The sequence below is a fragment of the Balaenoptera acutorostrata genome, chromosome 15, assembly GCF_949987535.1.
Source record: "Balaenoptera acutorostrata chromosome 15, mBalAcu1.1, whole genome shotgun sequence".
Lineage (NCBI taxonomy): Eukaryota > Metazoa > Chordata > Mammalia > Artiodactyla > Balaenopteridae > Balaenoptera > Balaenoptera acutorostrata.
The window spans coordinates 9,247,644-9,267,059 of NC_080078.1; the positions used below are offsets into that span (position 1 = coordinate 9,247,644).

The following is a 19,416-nucleotide window of genomic DNA, read 5'->3' on the forward strand; positions in this document are numbered from 1 at the left end:
CCTTGAGGTCAAGTCCAGGTGCTCGAGGGCTAACCCCCAAAGCCTGGAGGAGAGGCTGCCAGTGGGCCAAGGCTTTGTCTCTGTGTGTGCTGGGGCCAAGCACAGGGCAAGGGGAGGCTGGGCTTCTGTCTGCGATGGGAAGCTCCTTCCCAGCCAGTCGGGTTGGAACAACCCGTCTTGAAGCCATCCCACCCCCGCCCCTCCGTGGAGGAGACCCTCCAGGTTAGAAGGCCATGGAAGCCCGGCACTGCCAGTGCGATGCCCAGAACAGGTCAGGCCCTCCGGAAATGTTGCTAACAGCATGTACCGCTCTGCACTGGAAGGAAAGCAGCTTGTCTTTAGCAGAATATGCTTTGGTTGGAATTAGGGCTTTGCTGCAAGATGGGGCTTTAGAACCTCTACCGGGTACCCCAGAAGCCTGGCCCAACCGTGAGCCTAGCCAGACCTTGCCTTTTTATTCCCTTGATGCTTTACTGAGTCAAGAAAACCAAACCAAGAAAAGCCCTCATTATTAGTGGCCCAATTGATTTTCGCAGGGAGTTACCCAGTCTTGACCCTTCCCTGCTAGGAATACTGATCAGTCAGTCTGGTGCAAGATATGAAGTAAGAGAGACAGTTGTCACAGGGCAGTGTGCTCCTCTGGACAGGTGTGAGCAGAGAGGGCCAGGCCTGTAGTGGCCGGCCCAGGTCACGCCTTGCCAGGGAGGCTCCCTGGGGCGATGGAACAGACCTGGAGGGACATTCCGAAATCTCATCTCTGGAGCTCTCTGACTTCCTCTGGGACCTCGAGTGGGCCCAGTGGGACCTCTGTGAGCCTTGATTCCCTTGTCTGTCAAATGAAAGTGTTGGCCAAAGACGCTTTCAAAGGCCTAACATTCCAGCTCTGACATTCTGGGAGTCTCTCTGCCTCACAGTTTCTAAGGGGTGGATAAATGTTGAAAAGATCCGCTCCATACAGTAGGGTTTTAAAGCCTAAAGATCTCACAGAACATTTATTCTTTATCAGTACTTTTAAAGATCATCAGCTACCCTCACTACCAACTGAATGAGCATTTGGAAACCTGGCTTCATTTAGAAATGCTGTTCAGACAACCATTTATCCCGGGTGCCTGACTGGTAAACAGGTTGACACCCCCAACCGTGGTATCCGCTCCTGGAGGGCTGAGGACTGAAGTCTTATTTTCTTTATATGTGTCCCCAAGTGCCTGACACGAATTGGGTGCGTTAAAATGCTTAGAAAATTAAAGAAAGACAGAAAGGTCTGCTTGCCTCTTTCCAAGCCAGGGTGCCCGGCCAGCTCCACACGTCCCTGGCTTCTGTTTCGGGAGGTTGCTCTCCGGTAAAGGAGCCACAATCTGCCGTAAGAAATCATCTCAGTTGAGGGTAGGGGGCTGTCCATCTCTCCTCTTGGCTTCCTTCTAGTCCCAGGGGGCTGTGCTTGAGGTGAAACCATAAGTTATTTCAGAATCACTCGAAGACCAAAAGCTGATTTCAGCTTCTAGACCCAAAAGTCCGTGTTCAAGGCAGCCCCTCTCAAAATGCAAATTTCAGTCCAGGGAGGGAACTTTACCACACTTTCCAGCTCAGAAGCAAAACAACACGTCTTTTGGGTGAGTCCCATAGTTTCTAACCTGAGGCAAGTCTTTCCTAAATGGTGCGGTGCTTCTTACCTGAGCCTGGATTAAAAAGCCGAAAGTTCCGAGGACATTGCCATACTTGGGGTTAATGGTGCCCAGTTACCGGGTGTGTGAGGCCTGTGTAAGCATCCATTACAAAGGAAATGTGGAAATCCTCTACTTGCCTCAAAAAGGGCTCCCTTAGGTCATTTCAGAGAGGGCTGATGGGACTAAATCCAGGAACTCTTAACGCTGTGACCAAAGATTGAGTTCTCTATTGGATATAATATTAATAGTAACTCGATAGTGCTATGTTTTCCTGATGGAGATACAAGCCACTCATCCATGACTGGTGATGTGGGAAAGTAAAAATAAATGTAAAGTCTTAACAAGTTAAAAAAAAAAGTAGGGGGGGGCTCCCTAATTACGGAGGTCTGGAGCTCTGTTAAAGTCACTCGAGGCCAGAAGGACATTTATTACACGCAAAGCGTGGCAGGCGCTCCATGTGGCGGGTGTGTTTGGAATTGGATCTCAGGAGGAAGTGGTCCCAGGAGTCCGCATACAGGGAATTCAAGGTGTTGGGAAATGAAGGCACCCCTGAATGAGGCCAGGAAGGTTTTTAGAAGAGGTGGAGTGAAAGCGTCATTTTATTTATTTATTCATTTTTGGCTGTGTTGGGTCTTTGTTGCTGCGTGCGGGCTTTCTCTAGTTGCGGTGAGCGGGAGCTACTCTTCGTTGCGGTCCGCGGGCTTCTCACTGCGGTGGCTTCTCGTTGCTGAGCACGGGCTCTAGGCGTGCAGCCTTCAGTAGTTGTGGCACACAGGTTCAGTAGTTGTGGCTCAGGGGCTCTAGAGCGCAGGCTCAGTAGTTGTGGTGCACGGGCTTAGTTGCTCCACGGCACGTGGGATCTTCCTGGCCCAGGGCTCGAACCCGTGTCCCCTGCATTGGCAGGCGGATTCTTAACCACTGTGCCACCAGGGAAGTCCCGAAAGCGTCATTTTAAATTTAGGGAAAATACATTTTAAACAAAGACTGCCGCTTTCAGGGTAAGAGCACAGTGTCTAATGGGATAGGAGTCAGATGCTACCTGGAAGAGGAGCCAAGGGTGTCAGTAGCCAGGGGGTAGGGTCCCCAGCAGGGGCCGGGGCACTTGAAGAGCTGAAGCACACCCTTGCTTTGGAATAGTGCGTAAGAAAGAATTTTGAGGGGCTGTATTGTGTTGTTAAAATGTTAGCTGTAATTATAAACACACACCACACCCTCCACCCACCTCCCCACAAAGGCCCCACCACAAACTCAGCAAACCTAGAGGAAGGGCAGAGTCTGTCTTCCCACAGCAAAGCCCTAATTCCAACCGAAGCATCTTCCCACTAAGGCCAACCAGAGCCGCTGCTGGCGCAGAACGCCCTTGTGCAAACTAGGAAAAGACACCCCTCCCAAAAGACATTGCATGGATTTTATTAGAAGGAGGCACTTTTTTGCCCTCCGTCAGAAAACTGCCAGGATACTTGTACAGATCTGTGGTGCCTTCATTATAAGCGGTGCCCTCTGATGGGTAGTGCCAGGCGCCATGAACAACACACAGCCCCCGCGGTGGCCTTTAGAGGCTTCATCCCAGGGTTGGTTGCCTTTGTTTTCCATGACCTTCCCTCACCATGCATACTGGGCACCCACCATGAAAAGGGGGCACAGACCTTTTGGTCTGTTGTCAACCGGCTGCCCCTCTCCAGCAACGCTGTGCTCTGCTGGAAGTTCTGCCACGTGTTCCACAAACTCCTCCGGGATGGACACCCAAATGTGAGTTCCTGGGGCTGCAGGGGATGGGCAGGGATCCAGGGACCCATGTGGGGAAAGTGCAGTTGCCTGAGTCCCAAGAGCCACTATCCACTCTCGCACAGGGGATGGCAGCCGCCCCCATCTCCTGGCCTCTTGGGTACCAATTTCAGAGATGGCTTCGTCTCTGTCCCATCACCCTCTCTGCTCCACCCCAGACCCGTGTTTCACCATCCTCTGTCTCCTCTCCTTCTCCCTCCAGGTCCTGAAGGACTCTCTGAGATACAAAAACGAATTGAGTGACATGAGCAGGATGTGGGTGAGTTTGGACACGCACCCAGGGGCCACCTGTGCCACCTTATCCTTTCCCAGAGGCCACAGAACAAGGACTGTGGAATGGAACAAATTCATCTCTTTCAGCTTGTTTAGCATTTCTCTCATGAACATCAGGGAGGGAGTCAAAGATGCCCCCAAATGGAACCATAATATCCACAGTCTTACCTGGGGTCCCTGAAAGCTGTAGGGAAGTTCTAGGGCCTGGGAGTTTCTCCTGCCGATGGAAGCTCATGTCATAATGCTCTCTGGGCATTGGGATCCTTCGGCAGTGACACTGTCACAGTGCCTACTTCTTTCCTTCTACTGGTCCCATTGGGGTCACAGTACCTTGAGAACTGGCATTCCCAATCCCTAATGCCAGTGGTTTTTCTTTCCTGTCTAGGGATTCTCAGTGCCTTAGGAAGAGGGAGGAGGTAGGTGGCAATATCAGAATACATTGAAAAGAGTGGCTTTGTACACATACCGGAATCCCTCTAGATTCAAGGAGTATGTGTATGGACAGGAGGTAATCTGCCTTTTGAAGAATCTCCCCAGGTGATTCTGATGTGTCATTTTGCCCCACTGGTTAAGAACTACTATGTTAGCCCTTTCCTTCAAATTCTTACCTGTGTCTGTCTGAACTCACAAAATGTTAGCAATTATGTTGTCCAATCTACCCATTATAGATGCGAAATACAGGCCCAGAGAGGGAAGCAGCTCTTCCTATGTCTCAAGACTAGTTAACCTAAACAAAGCAGAGGTTTGTCCCCAAAACTCCCAACTGTATGCTAGAGAGCTTTCTGTTACATTTCTGTAACATGGAAAGCCTAGGTCTTTTTCCTTTTTTTGCTAGAATTTATCTGGTATATCTTTTTTCATTCTTTTACTTTTGACTTTTCTATATTCTTTTTAATATTTTTTACATATATATTTATTGCACTGTGGCCAGAGAATCAATATGATATTGATTGTCAAAGTTTTTTTGAGACTTGCTGTGTGAGCTAGTTCATGGTCAGTTTTTGTTTAAAATTGAAGTACAGTTGATTTATAATACTGTATTAGTTTCAGATGTACAGCATAGTGATTGACTGACTTTTTTTTTTTTTTTTTTTTAATAAATTTATTTATTTATTTATTTATTTTTAGCTGTGTTGGGTCTTCGTTTCTGTGCGAGGGCTTTCTCCAGTTGCGGCAAGCGGGGGCCACTCTTCATCGCGGTGCGCGGGCCTCTCACTATCGCGGCCTCTCTTGTCGGGAGCACAGGCTCCAGACGCGCAGGCTCAGTAGTTGTGGCTCACGGGCCTAATCGCTCCGTGGCATGTGGGATCTTCCCAGACCAGGGCTCGAACCCGTGTCCCCTGCATTGGCAGGCAGATTCTCAACCACTGCGCCACCAGGGAAGCCCTGATTGACTTTTCTATATTCTTTTGTCTTAGAAATATACTTGTCAATAGCATTTAGTTGGATTTTTTTTAAAATTCAAGATGGCAGTCTTTGTCTTAACTGGACGTTTACTCTGTTTACATTTATTATAATTCATAATATGTTTAGATTTATATCTCCCATCTTATGCTATTTGTCCCATCTGTTCTGTTTCTATTTCTCTCATTGTTTGCCTTCTTTTGGATTGATTGGGTATTTTCTTTCTCATTCAATTTCCCCCTCATTACTAGTGGGAAGATAAAAAATAAAAGGAGAGGTTTTGTTTTGTTTTTAATTTTTTGATAATGTTATCTAATAATTACAAAGTGCATGCTTAGGTTATCAATGTCTAAAATTCATATCAATGTCTAAATATCATATCTGTTTCCAGCATAGCATAAAGACCTTAGAATATTTTAACCCCATTCACTCCCTTGTATGTTGTTGTCATGCATTTTAATTTTTGTTGCTTTTAGACCCTAGAAGATATTTTATTTTAATTGTTTTATTCTGCACTCTTCATTTCCTCTTACATCTCAGGCCGTCCATTTGGGATCTCTTTCTTTCTGCCTGAGTTATTTCCTTTAGAACTTCCTTTAGTGAGAGTCTGCTGGTGGCAAACAACCACTTTTACCTGATGGAGAATGTCTTTATTTCACCCTCATTCATGGAAGATATTTCCTCTGACTTCAGAATTCTGGGATAATAGTTCTTTTCTTTCAGCACATGGAAGATATTAGTCAAGATGTCCTTCCACTGACTTCTGGCTTCCATCATTTTTATGAAGTCTGCTGTCAGACTTACCATTGCTTCTTTGAAGCTAATCTGTGTTTGTTTCTCTGTTTTTAAGTTCTTAGTATTTATCAAGGTGTGAATTTATTCTAGATTCTTTGGGCTTTTTAAATCTGTAGATTATTATATTTTATCAGTTATGAAAAATTCTCATTGTCTCTAAATATTGATTTGCTTCATTCTTTGTTTTCCTCTGAGACTTTGGTTAGCAGTATTTTAGACTTTCTCACTCTATTCCCCATGTCTTTAAACCACCATTTCATTTTTTTCTACCTGTTTGTCTCTATACTGCATTCTGGATGATTTCAGTAGATCTAGCTTTCAGTTCACTTATTCCCTCTTCAGCTGGGTCTAATCTGTTGCTAAACCTCTCCATAAGGTTTTCAATTTTAGTATCATTCTCATTTCTTGGAATTTTAGGTTTGGTTTGGTTTGGTTTTTTTCTAATCTGCTTGGCATTCTTTATAATTTATTGTGCCCTGCATATATTTTGAAACAGTCTCTAATTTTTTTAGGCTTGTTAAATATAGTGGTTTTATATATCACTTTTTATAATTCTAGTATCTAAACCCCTTAGAGGTCTGTTTCTGCCATCTGTTGTTTTGATGAATTTTGCTCCTGCTATGTAGTTTCTTTTTGTATTTAGTTACTTTTCTACTGTGAGCTGCTCATTTTCCTGGAGAATTTTTTGGTGGGAATTCTTTGAATTCTAACAAAGGCAGCTTCCTCCAGAGGGAATTGGCACTTGCATCCATTAAGATCACTCTAAATTAAATTCTCAGCTTAAAAGTTTTGTGAATTCTGAGCAGATCCCCTTGAGGACTGGCTCATGGGTCCAATTCTCAGCAGTAGTTTTTTCCACCCTCTGATCACAACAGTGGTTTAAGGCAGTAGATTTTCTTTGCAGTCCTCAGGGGGGACTCCTTCAGTGCAGGAGTACATGTGTGTTATTTCCAATTGACCCTTAATTCCCCTGCACCGAGGAGGAAGTCTTTTGGCTCTTCCACTAGACTCCTCAAGTTGGGCAGGTGAGAGCCCTGCCTCCTGTTCACGACCTGGGCCTTAAGGCCCAGAAAACCAAAACTCAGGTGCACTTGGTGTGGCAAATTGCCCCCTCCCCACCATTCCCTGACCCCGTCAAGTCATTTGCTCTCTGAATGTCTGAATTACTCAGTTCCTGGCCTGAGGATTCCTTACTCTTTTGCAAGTTCATTAATGCCTTCAAAGCATTTTTAATATTTCACTCAATATTGTTAGTAGTTTTCAGTGGGAAGGTCAACCCAGGTACGTAGCTTGCCTACCTTGTTATCCAAAATAGAATTCTTTTAGGTCTTTTTTCCTATGTAGTCTGTCTCTTCCATTTGACTAAGAGTTTCTGAAGTTAGAAACTTCTTTTACTTTTTTTTTAAAAATTAAGACCTTATTTTTTTTAAGAGCAGTTTTAGGTTCACTGAAAAATTGAGTGGAAAGTACAGAGTTTCCATATACCTGCCCTGCCCCCAAACATGCATAGCCTCCCCTAATGGATGAACCTACTGACACATCCATCACAATCACCAAAGTCCATAGTTTACATTACAGTTCACTTGTGGTGTTGTGCATTCTGTGGGTTTGGACAAATGTATCCATCATACAGAATATTTTCACCAACTTAAAAATCCTCTGTGCTCTACCTGTTCGTCCCACCCCACCCCCCCAACTCTTGGCAACCACTGATCTTTTTACAGTCTCCATAGTTTTACCTTTTCCAGATGTCATATAGTTGGAATCATATAGTATGTAGTCTTTTCAGACTGGCTTCTTTCACTTAGTAATATTCAATTAAGTTTCCTCCACGTCTTTTCATGGCTTGATAGCTCATTTCTTTTTACTGCTCAGTAATATTCATTTCACTGTTTGGATGCATCACAGTTTATGTATCCATTCACCTACTGAAGGTCATCCTGGTTGCTTCCAAGTTTTGGTAATTATGAGTAAAGCTGCTACAAACATCCATGTGCAGGTTTTTGTGTGGACTTAAGTTTTCAACTCCTTTGGGTGAAAACCAAGGAGCTCCATAGTTGAATCCTATGGTAATAGTATGTTTAGTTTTATAAGAAACTACCAAACTATTTTCCAAAGTGGCTGTGTCACTCTGCATTCCCACCAGCAGTGAATGAGAGTTCCTGTTGCTCTGCATCCTCATCAGTATTTGGTGTTGTCAGTGTTCTGGATTTTGGCCATTCTAATAGGTATGTAGTGGTATTTCATTGTTTTAATTTGCATTTCCCTGTTGACATAGGATGTGGAGCATCTTTTTATATGCTTATTGACCATCTAAACATCTTCTCTCATAAGGTTTCTGTGAAGGTCGTAGGCCCATTTTTTAGCTGGATTGTTTGTTTTCTTATTGTTGAGTTTTAGGAGTATATTTATATGTTTTAGATAACTGTCCTTTACCAGATATGTCTTTTGAAAATATTTTCTCCCAGTCTGTGGCTTATCTTCTCATTCTCTTGACAATGTCTTTTGCAGAGTAGAAGTTTTTGTTTGTTTGTTTGTTTTTGCTATGTTGGGTCTTCGTTGCTGCACGCGGGCTTTCTCCAGTTGCGGCGAGTGGGGGCTACTCTTCTTTGTGGTGCATGGGCTACTCACTGCCGTGGCTTCTCTTGTTGCGGAGCACGGGCCCTAGAGCGTGCAGGCTTCAGTAGTTGCAGTGTGTGGGCTCAGTAGTTGTGGCTCATGGGCTTAGTTGCTCTGCAACATGTGGGATCTTCCCAGACCAGGGCTTGGACCCATGTCCCCTGCATTGGCAGGCGGATTCTTAACCACTGTGCTACCAGGGAAGTCCCAGAGTAGAAGTTTTTAATTTTAATGAAGCCCAGCTTATCAATTATTTTCTTTCATGGATTGTGCCTTTGGTGTTGTATCTAGAGTCATCACCATACTCAAGGTCATCCAGGTTTTCTCCTTTGTGATCTTCTAGGAGTTTTATAGTTTTACATTTTACATTTAAGTCTTTGATGCATTCACCTTTTACTTTTTTTTTTAATATAATCCATTTTTTAAATTTTTATTCATTTTACTTATTTATTTTTGGTTGTGCCAGGTCTTAGTTGTGGCTGGTGGGCTCCTTAGTTGCAGCCAGCGGGCTCCTTAGTTGTGGCATGGGAGCTCTTAGTTGCAGCATGCATGTGGGATCTAGTTCCCTGACCAGGGATCAAACCCGCATACCCTGCATTGGGAGGTGAATTCTTAACCACTGCACCACCAGGGAAGTCCCCACCTTTTTGATCCTTATACATTTTCACATGAAGTATAGTTGTCTTTGATGATGAGCATATTTTTGCTTTTTCTACTTCTCACTACTTTCTGATTTTTCTATAATGAACAAGTATATCATAAAATACAAATTTTCATAGAAAATTAATACATTATGAAATACTGTCATCTCTGGCATTGATGTTTTTAAACTCCTTTGATTACTCAACTCTCTTTGGTGCCCCTTGAGGCATCTTTCAAAGGGCTTCTTCTACGCTAGAGGATGTAGATGCACTTAGAAGAAAATGTAGAAGTCAAGACTCACGTGGGAGCCACAGTTATTCAGTTTAAGGTTCTTTGTGCCATGGTTCTTAACCATTTCTTAAGTGTACAGTTGAGTGGTATTAAGTACATTCATATTGTTGTATAATCATCACACCATCCATCTCTGAAACTTTTCATCTTGTAAAACTGGAAATCTATATCCATTAAACAATAACTCCCCATTCCCCTCCCCACCTCCAGCCCCTAGAAATCACCATTTTACTTTCTGTCTCAAGATTTTTTACTAATCTAAATACCTCATATAAATGGAATCATACACTATTTGTCTTTTTGTGACTGGATTATTTCACTTAACATAATGTACTCAAGATTCATTCATGTTGTAGTACGTGTCAGAATTTCCTTTTTAAGACTGAATAATATTCCGTTGTATGGGTATATCACATTCTGTTTATTCATTCATCAGTCAATATATACTTTGGTTGCCTCCATGTTTTAGCTATTGTAAATAATGCTTCTATGAACATGGATGTGCAAATATTTTCAAGATCCTTCTTTCAATTCATTTGAGTATATACTGAGAGGTGGAATTTCAGGATCATATGGTAATTCTATTTGTAATTTTTTGAGGAGCTGCCATACTGTTTTCCACAGTTGCTGTACCATTTTACATCCCCACTAACAGTGTCCAAGGGTACCAATTTCTCCACATCCTCCCCAGCACTTTTTTTTTTTTGATATTAGCTTTCCTAATAGATGTGAGGTGGTATCTCATTGTAGTTCTTTTTTTTAATTTTTGTTGGAGTATAGTTGCTTTACAATATTGTGTTAGTTTCTACTGTACAGTAAAGTGAATCAGCAATATGTATACATACATCCCCTCTTTTTTGGATTTCCTTCCCATTTAGGTCACCACAGAGCATTGAGTAGAGTTCCCTGTGCTATATAGTAGGTTCTCATTAGTTATCTATTTTATACATAGTATCAATAGTGTATATATGATTATATCTGGTGGTTAGGTTAAGGGTGATTTGTTTGCATATGTACTTTTTTACATTTTTCAAATTTTCAACAGCTGATGTATGTTATTTTCATACTCAGAAAAAATATATATTCTTTCAAAAAGAAATCCTGGCTGTAGATCTTTCAACCCAATGTTCTTCATGTTGACACCCTGCTTTCTTTCCTCATCCTGAAAGGGCCACCTGAGTGAGGGGTATGGGCAGCTTTGCAGCATCTACCTCAAACTGTTGAGAACGAAGATGGAGTACCACACCAAAGTGAGTCTTTGCGACAATCCTGCTGCCACTGCCAGCCATGCGCTCCCCTCGCCCCCGCTTCCCCCACCTCCCCGCCCTGTCCCCTCACACCTGGCTGGGCTTAATTGTCAGGTTTTCCAGGTAATGAGACAGCCTGGCTTCTCAGGGAGTGTTCACACCATATCCCAGCTATGTAAGAGGAAACATTTTATAGAGTGACTACAGTCAGGCCCCTGGGATGTGACAAGGGGCCTGGGATTTTGGCCCAGGTCTTCTGCACCTTTTGTTCCCCATTTTGCAAATAGAAAGAGGAACCCAATCCACCAGGTGACCTTATAAAAATACTTCAGAAGCACTGACTTGACTGTTAATAGAAACAACGCCTTCCATTTATTTATTTATTTATTTATTTTTTAAATTTATTTATTTACTTATTTATTTTTGACTGTGTTGGGTCTTCGTTTCTGTGCGTGGGCTTTCTCTAGTTGCGGCGAGCGGGGGCTACTCTTCATCGCGGTGCACGGGCTTCTCATTGTCGTGGCTTCTCTTATTGCGGAGCAAAGGTTCTAGACGCGCAGGCTCAGAAGTTGTGCCTCACGGGCTTAGTTGCTCCGCGGTATGTGGGATCTTCCCAGACCAGGGCACGAACCCGTGTCTCCTGCATTGGCAGGCAGACTCTTAACCACTGCGCCACCAGGGAAGCCCCACGCCTTCCATTTATATAGTAAGTTTCCACACAGGACCTTCTAATCAAGATATGACTTTAGCTGATATTTCTTTTTTATATATTTAAGATTTTTTTATATTTATTTTATTTATTATTATTTATTTTTGGCCACGTTGGGTCTTCTTTGCTGCACGCGGGCTTTCTCTAATTGTGGCGAGCGGGGGCTACTCTTCGTTGCAGTGTGCAGGCTTCTCACTGCGGTGGCTTCTTCTGTTGCGGAGCACAGGCTCTAGGCACGCGGGCTTCAGTAGTTGTGGCTCACGGGCTCTAGAGCGCAGGCTCAGTAGTTGTGGCTCGCGGGCTTAGTTGCTCTGCGGCACATGGGATCTTCCCGGACCAGGGCTTGAACCCGTGTCCCCTGCATTGGCAGGTGGATTCTTAACCCCTGTGCCACCAGAGAAGCCCTAGCTGGTATTTCTTACACATTTAATGCATGTAAAACTGTGTGCCAAGTGGCATATAAGAATAAGAAAAAAGGGTCTACTCTTTAGGCGTTTACAGATCTGTTGGGGAGAGAAGCTTATACACTTGCAGTAGCTGTGTAATAGTGCCGGGCAGGTATGTGTGCCTGCAGAAAAGTGCCAGGGATGTTTTGAAATGATGGAGGGATATGGCATCCTAAAGGGCAGAATGAAGGAAGTGGGTCTTGAGGTGGTCCTTGAAGGGTGGGTATGAGGCAGATAGGAGGTAAGGAAGAATGGCATGCCAGGTGGGAGGGAAAATGGCCAGAATTAGGGAGCTGGTGGTGGAAATGGAGAAGGGGACCAGGTCATCATAATGTCCAGACTGAGTGAGGAAGTAAATGCGACCAGAAGGATAAAGGAACCGGCCTGAGTCTCTGAGGCAGAGGAGCAGGGGTGGTGGGCCTGAGGGCAGGAAGGGGCTGTAAGGGCAGAGCGCTGGGTGTTAACAGCCAGAAAGGGAGGTGCCGGAGTGGAGGATTTCTGTCTTCAGAGCCTGAAGAACTCACACTGGCATTTAGAGCCCCCTTGGTGGCCTGGCCACCCATCTCTCTGTGCTCCCCTCCACCTGCCCCGCTGCCCTGTGTTCCACCCGCTCTAGACAGACCGCACCGAGAAAGAGAGCAGGATACAGATACTCGACAACTGATGATCCCACATAATTTCCCCTGACCGTGCGGGTGCTTGATGTAATATTTTCCAGCCTTCAAGTTTATTTTACTAATTATGTTTTGCTAAAGTTAATACAAGAATGGGTTTGCCTGCCCTGAGCTCACAATAGCAGCTTCAGGAAATGGCCAGAGGGCAGCGGGAAGCCTGGATAGTATTCAGAACATATTGGAAACAAGCAAAGGCTGCACTGCCTGCATGGTGTGGGTGTCAAGTTGAAGACCGACCACTCTCACACGCTCGGTGTCATTGCACCACAGAGAAGATGTCCGTGGCACAGGCTGTGAGAGAGCGGCCCTCTGCTGGGTCCCAGGGTTGGGATGAAGCCTTCCCTTGTGATGATGGGCAGTGGGTGTTCTTTGCCGTGAACCAATCACAGGACCCGTGTGTGCATGTGTGAGGCTGTGAGCGCTGCCACACCTCCCCAGGGAGCATGCAGGCACCTGCGCCAAGCAGAATCCACCTGCTGAGGCCCGAGCTCAGCGGGGCTGGCTTGCTTGATGCTGGCTTAGTTGGTCTGTATAGAGAGCTCTTGAGGTGCCCTGTTCTGACTTCCTCTGCCTCCCTTCCAGAATCCTAGGTTCCCAGGCAACCTTCAGATGAGTGACCGGCAGCTGGACGAGGCCGGAGAGAGTGATGTTAACAACTTGTAAGTGGCTGTCCTCACATTCTGGACTCGATGGGAGAGAAAGCTTGGGTAGATGCTCTCACTTCCGGTTAGGGTCACAGAGGGCCTGAGGGCAAGGGCAGTGGCTGGGGTGGGGACTAAAGCCCCTGAGTGACTTGACCTTGGGGCCACTTACTCCTGGTGCCTCCTCAAGAACCCTTCCAGGGCGTCTCCCACTCCAGGCCTCCCGTCTCTGTGCCCCTCTGCCCTCTTTCTTTGCTGCTGTCACTGTTGAATTCGCCCTGCTTGATCTTCCAATGGCCTTAATACCCACTTAGGTCGGGGCTAAGAATTGAAGCTGGTGTGTGTGTGTGTGTGTGTGTGTGTGTGCACGTGTACATTGGCGGCAGTACAGGGCTTGGCGGCAGGGACAGGGGGAGCACTGGCCTCGGGCCGTGGAGTCTAAGCTCTCTTTCCTCTTGGGTCCAGTTTCCAGCTGACAGTGGAAATGTTCGACTACCTGGAGTGTGAACTTAACCTCTTCCAAACTGGTGAGTCTCTCCCTCCCGTCTGGCCCAGGCTTTCCTGGGCATCACCTAACCCCCAGCCTGGTTCCCTGCTTGGACCAGCTGGCCTAGCCCCCGTCTCCATACAAGTTGTGCAGCTCAGGGCCAGGGAGATGGAGCTGCCCACACTGTGCCTGTTCTCTTGGCCCTGGTGCAGGGAGGGGCTGAAGCCCAAGGGCATTTTCACGTGAGCGGAAAGACCGCGATCCCCACCCTGCTGGCCTCCCCGCTAAGCCCAGGCCTCCAAGAGTCCGAAGAGAGTTCCGGCCTCTGACAGACCCTAGACTGTGGCCCCCGCACTGGCTGGTCCTTTGGCCCAGGCCTGTCTGCTGCTCAGCTGGGCTGGCCCTCAGGGTGCATTTCTGCCCAGGTGGCCTGCGCAGTCACCCTTTCTGCCCCGGCATCCCATGATACCTGGCTCTGTTTCCATATGCATTGATCACTTGGGTTATTAGCAATAGACGCTGAGCTCCTCCTCAAAAATCAGGAACCATGCCTGCTCACCTCTGTTCTAGCCCCGTGCCTGGCATATAGCAAGTGCTCGACAACCAAGTTTAGAATGCTTGCTTTCTGGATGAACAGCAGTGAAGAAACAACAGGTGGACAGAGTTCATAAAATGTTGTCAGTGGGCTTCCCTGGTGGTACAGTGGTTAAGAATCTGCCTGCCAATGCAGGGGACACGGGTTCGAGCCCTGGTCCAGGAAGATCCCACATTCCGCAGAGCAACTAAGCCCATGCACCACAACTACTGAGCCTGCGCTCTAGAGCCAGCGAGCCACAACTACTGAGCCTGTGCTCTAGAGCCCGCGAGCCACAACTACTGAAGCCCACACGCCTAGAGCCCGTGCTCTGCAACAAGAGAAGCCACTGCAGTGAGAAGCCCACACACCGCAATGAAGAGTAGCCCCCGTGCGCAGCAACAAAGACCCAACTCAGCCAAAAATAAATAGATAAAATAAATTTATTTTTAAAAAAATACTGTCAACATCCAGCTGAATGGTCTGGAATTATCTGGGGAGAATTAGCTAGAGTTTTCTAGAGAGAGCTCCCCCAGGTCTTCGCACAAACCCTTCCATGGTGAAATGGCGGTGGTTTTCTCATTCCCCAGAGAGCAGTGATTTGGAATCAAGAGCGTCCTCTATACTTTTCCCCACCCGTGCCCCATCCTCAGTCACCTCTTGTGAGCCACAGAAATCGAGAGAGCTGGTATTAGAAGAAGTCTGTCCAGCTTCTGAGTCCTAGTCTGTGACCCTGTAAGATTGGGACCAGAACCTTCGGAAGGAGGCCGTGCGTTTTCAACTGCGGGAAACGTGGGCCAATTACAATTAACATTTGTTTGGTGCACTTGCAGTGATTCTCGAAGTGTGGTCCCTGTACCAGCAACATCGGCATCACCTGAGAACATATTAGAAATGCACATTCTCGGGTCCCACCCCAGACCTTCTGAATTAGAATCTCTGCCGGTGGGGCCCAGCCAACTGTTTTAACAAACTCCCCAAGTCTGCACTGTCCAACAGGGTAGCCACTGGCCACGTGTGACTATTTAAATTAATTACGATTAAGTAACATTCAAAAGTCAGGGCCTCAGTTGCACTCACCACATTGCAGGCACTCAGCAGCCACACATGGCTAGCATATTGGACACACGTACAGAGCCCTTGCATCATCACAGAATTCTACTGGAGTGATCCTATGGGGGGATTCTGATGCATGCTACAGTTTGAGAAGCACTGAGCTAGAAAATAGCTTTCAACCCTGGCTGCATATTAGAATCACCTGGGGGGCTTTTGAAACCCACTAATGGCTCAACCCTACCCCAGACCAATTAAAAAAGGAGGCATGGAGGAGTTGCAGGCAGACATTAGTAGTTTTCAAATTTCCCCAGGTGATTTTAATCAATCTCAAAGCAAATGGGAAGGACCACTGCACGTTGCCATGAACTTTATAGGACATTCTCATTTAATCCTTACGAGACCTCCTTACAAGACCTTTAAGAGGTATGTGCTATTAGAACCATCTGCATCTTACAGAAAAGCATCTGGAGGCACAGAGAGGTTGAGTAACTTGCCCACGGTCACACAGCTCTAGATGCCAAGGGGCATTCCTGGAAAGCAGCAGGCAGGCCGGGAGGTGGAGCAGCCTGGGATTCCTTGCCAGCGTGGAGCCTAAGGAAGCCAGGAGATTTGGGGATGGCCGCCTCGCAGTGACAGCTGCTTTTAATTTGTGTCAAGAAGAAAAGCTGCCTTTTAATTAGAACCGTTGGGTTTTGTTTTTTTTTTATTTCACTTGCCAGACTAAGCCTGTTAACAGGGACTAGTACAGCCAGGGAAGGCCGAACACAGCGGCTCTGGGCTTTTCTCCGGGGCAGTCCCACTCACTGAGGGATTGCAGGGAAAGTGTTTCGGTGCCGGCCACGTACAGGGACTCCGGAGGTGGTGGGCAGCCTCTGCAGGGAGGAAATCAGCCCTGGCCAGTGGTGTGCACTCAGGGTCCACGGCCAGGCATCTAGTTGCTTGGTTTAGGAGCGAGGGGCAGGGGGTTAACGTGGAGGGGTCTGTGGGAGCAGCTTGCTCTCTGGAGTCCGGGAGAGTGGAGGGCAGTACTTCCGTTGACCGGCTCCCCCAAGGACCTCCGTCAGCCTTGATCCTGATGGTTCGTCCTCTTCCTGGCTCCTTGCCCTGGGTCCTCACAGCCTCTCCTCCAACTGTCCACCAGGGTTCCTGCATTTCCCCCCTTGTGGTGTTCCAAGAACCCTGTGACAAGCCAGCAGGAAGCCAAGGCTGAATTATTTCCTTCTTCGTGTTCTGATCAATGTTTGGTAGTTTCCCCACATTTCACCTGTTTGTGACACACAGAGCATCTTGGCTGCCAGGGCCACAGGCTCCTGGTCTAGCCGTCGCTGGCCACAGGGGCTCTGGCTTTTAACTCACCATCTCTCAGCAAAACCGCTTCTTGGCTTTGTGACCACCTTCAAGTTACTTACCTTCAGTTTCCTCCCCTGTATGATGGGGATACTCTTAGCTACCCCATAGGAGTGTTGAAAGGGTTAAATGCATTACATGAGATCATGATTGCACAGAATACGTCCTCGTGTGTTAGACTCCTGCCTTCTGCCGTCTGAGAAGGTCGCCTCTAATTTCCTAGCTCTGCTGCCTCTCCCCTTTCTGTCCCCTAGTGTTCAACTCCCTGGACATGTCCCGTTCCGTGTCAGTGACGACAGCTGGGCAGTGCCGCCTCGCCCCGCTGATCCAGGTCATCTTGGACTGCAGCCACCTCTATGATTACACTGTCAAACTTCTCTTCAAACTCCACTCCTGTGAGTATACCGGCCTTGATCTCTGGAAGCTTCTGGCCGGAAGGAGGTTCACAGCCTGAGGCTGTCCCTGAAGGGAAGCAGCTCCCCCGCAAGTGCCCTTGGCTTTCTGCTCCTGACCCAGAAGGTCCTGGAGCTCCCGGCTGTCTTGAGAATAGAAGAGCAGGGCCAAGCCTTGCTGCGCTCAGGGAAGCACCTGGCCTGCCAGAGCAGTGACTCAGGATGGCCCTCACCCTCCACCTCCAGCTTGACCACGTCTCCATCCATATGTGTCATGTACTCTCCAGACCACACAGATGAGAACAGACCTGGCCTAGACCCACAGGAGCAAAGGCAGCAGTTTCCAAAGAGTTCATCAATGCAGCCTCTTCGTACAAGTGGGTTTTTGTGGAGAAATGTAAAATATAAAACAGGGCTGCTCAAAGAAATGGAAGGCCATACCTTCCCTAGCCACAGATCCTTGGGATAGTTTCGCGGAATGTATTTTGGAAACTACTGGTCTTGTGGAAGTTCTTATCCGTTTATGTGCTTCTTATTGAAAACGATGTGCGTGGGTGCTGCTTCCTCAGGGTCTGCATTGTTAAACCATATCCCAGATGAATCTGATGTGGGTGGTCCCTGGGTCACACTGTGAGGTGGCCATCGTGAAGGGTATACACATTCAGAGTGCATGGATGATGGAAAACCGAGAAAAATCAAGACTCAAATGGATATTAGCAAGGTTTTATTGCAGAAGTCTAGGACAAGGGGTGCTCTGGAACAGGTCACTGACAAGGAGTAGATCTGGTTATTTAGACCAGAACAAGGGAAGCAGCGTCACTGTCATTAATCTAGGAGGGTTTCGTGGGAGGGAGGTTGGGTTAGAAGGGTTTTGGAGCAGGGGGGCGTGCCTGAAGGAAGCAGAGAGGGTAGACTAAATCCCAAGAAAAGAAGGCAGGCAGTTGCATAGAAGCTCTGAATACAGATGAACTTGTTCCTAAGATACTACAGAACCAGTTGCACACTAGGACATCCCCACTTCCTTCTATAAAGTGGTGAGTTGTGATAAGAGACAGGTAATCATTTGGGTTTAAAGGGCTTCTTTAAAGGCAGAGCAATACACAAGACCTTCGAGAACTGTGTGGTCAGGGCAAAAGGGATGCTTCATACAGTATATGCTTTTCTGAAAATAAACGTTTTCTTTTAGAATAGATTTAGATCTACAGAAAAGTGGCAGAGATAGTTCAGAGAGTTCCCATATACCCCTGAACCCAAGGGTCTCAGTCCTGCGGTCTTTGCCTGTCTCTGGCAGCCTCTCTGGATCTCTCCCAGACTCATGTCTGTGCTGGGCCTCACCCAGTGTGCCCACTGCACACAACCCCTAGGAGAGAGCCCCCCTCTGGGGCCTGCCGTGGTCCACCCTGCTGCTTGGGTCAGGTCACCGCTGCCGTAGTCAGGGACGTAACTTCCATCCTGCTCTGCCAAGAGTGGCTTGCAGTCCAGGAGCAAACAGAAGGAAAGATTTGACTGATAAGTAGCCCCAGAGTCCCTGCTGGCCCCGCTGGGCCCTCTTGGTTACCAGCCCCAGGGCAACTCTAGGTCAAGAATGCCTTCCTGCAGGGCTGGCCCCCAGCCCCAGGAGGGATGGTCCCTTCCTGCTGTGTCTTGCCTGCCCTCTGGTCCTCCTGTTCCCTCTCAGTCTTCTCCAATTTCTTCCAGGTCTTCCAGCCGACACCCTGCAAGGCCACCGGGACCGCTTCATGGAGCAGTTCACAAAGTAAGCGGCTTAAGTGAGAGAAAGGAAGGCGAATCTAAAAGTGCTATAAAGTCAATTAATCCATGCAGGAAGCACTTGCTTTTAAATCATCGAGGGGTGAGGGTATCTGCTTTAATGCTTTAAAAAGCGAAGGAAAAGAAGATGGCAGCAAACCTACCAATGGCTGGGGAAGCTATCGGTTCTCTAATAAATCTCACAGAGAAAGACAGTTTCATTCATTCAGTCATCCTGCTTTATTCCCAGGGCTTCATCCTCTTCCGTCTTTCTTCTCCCTAAGTTCTCATGGTTTTATACCGTATACATGCTGACAGCTCCCAAAGATATAACTCCAGCCGAACCTTACCTCTGAATTCCAGGTTCACATCCCCAGTGGTCTATTTGACATCACTATACCAAACTTACATCTCAAACTAAAGTCTAGGTTTTCTTCAAAAACCTTTTTCTTTCCCTTCTATCTCAATAAATGCTGCCCACCATCCACTTAGGACAGAGGTCTGGAACTCACCATTTTCCTCATTCCCCATGTCCAATCTATTAGCAAGTTCAGATGATAATTGACAAAGATATCTTGTCTCTGGTCATACCTCCCATCTCTTCAACTTCCATTGCTGTCT

The 19,416-nt window shown here is 46.9% G+C and overlaps 1 protein-coding gene and 1 non-coding gene across 2 annotated transcripts in view; both read left to right on the forward strand.

The window, feature by feature from the left end:
• Positions 1-19,416, forward strand: part of HIP1 (huntingtin interacting protein 1) — a 151,266-nt gene that overhangs the window by 101,624 nt on the left and 30,226 nt on the right. The window contains exons 3-9 of the mRNA XM_007186558.2: positions 3,271-3,413; positions 3,652-3,708; positions 10,643-10,723; positions 13,132-13,208; positions 13,656-13,717; positions 16,909-17,049; positions 18,745-18,802. Coding sequence (XP_007186620.2) covers positions 3,271-3,413; positions 3,652-3,708; positions 10,643-10,723; positions 13,132-13,208; positions 13,656-13,717; positions 16,909-17,049; positions 18,745-18,802 — 619 coding nt within the window. The remainder of the gene's footprint in view (positions 1-3,270; positions 3,414-3,651; positions 3,709-10,642; positions 10,724-13,131; positions 13,209-13,655; positions 13,718-16,908; positions 17,050-18,744; positions 18,803-19,416) is intronic.
• Positions 1,820-1,952, forward strand: LOC114238488 (small nucleolar RNA SNORA25). Its single transcript, XR_003623835.2, has one exon. It is a non-coding gene; the product is annotated as a small nucleolar RNA SNORA25 (small nucleolar RNA).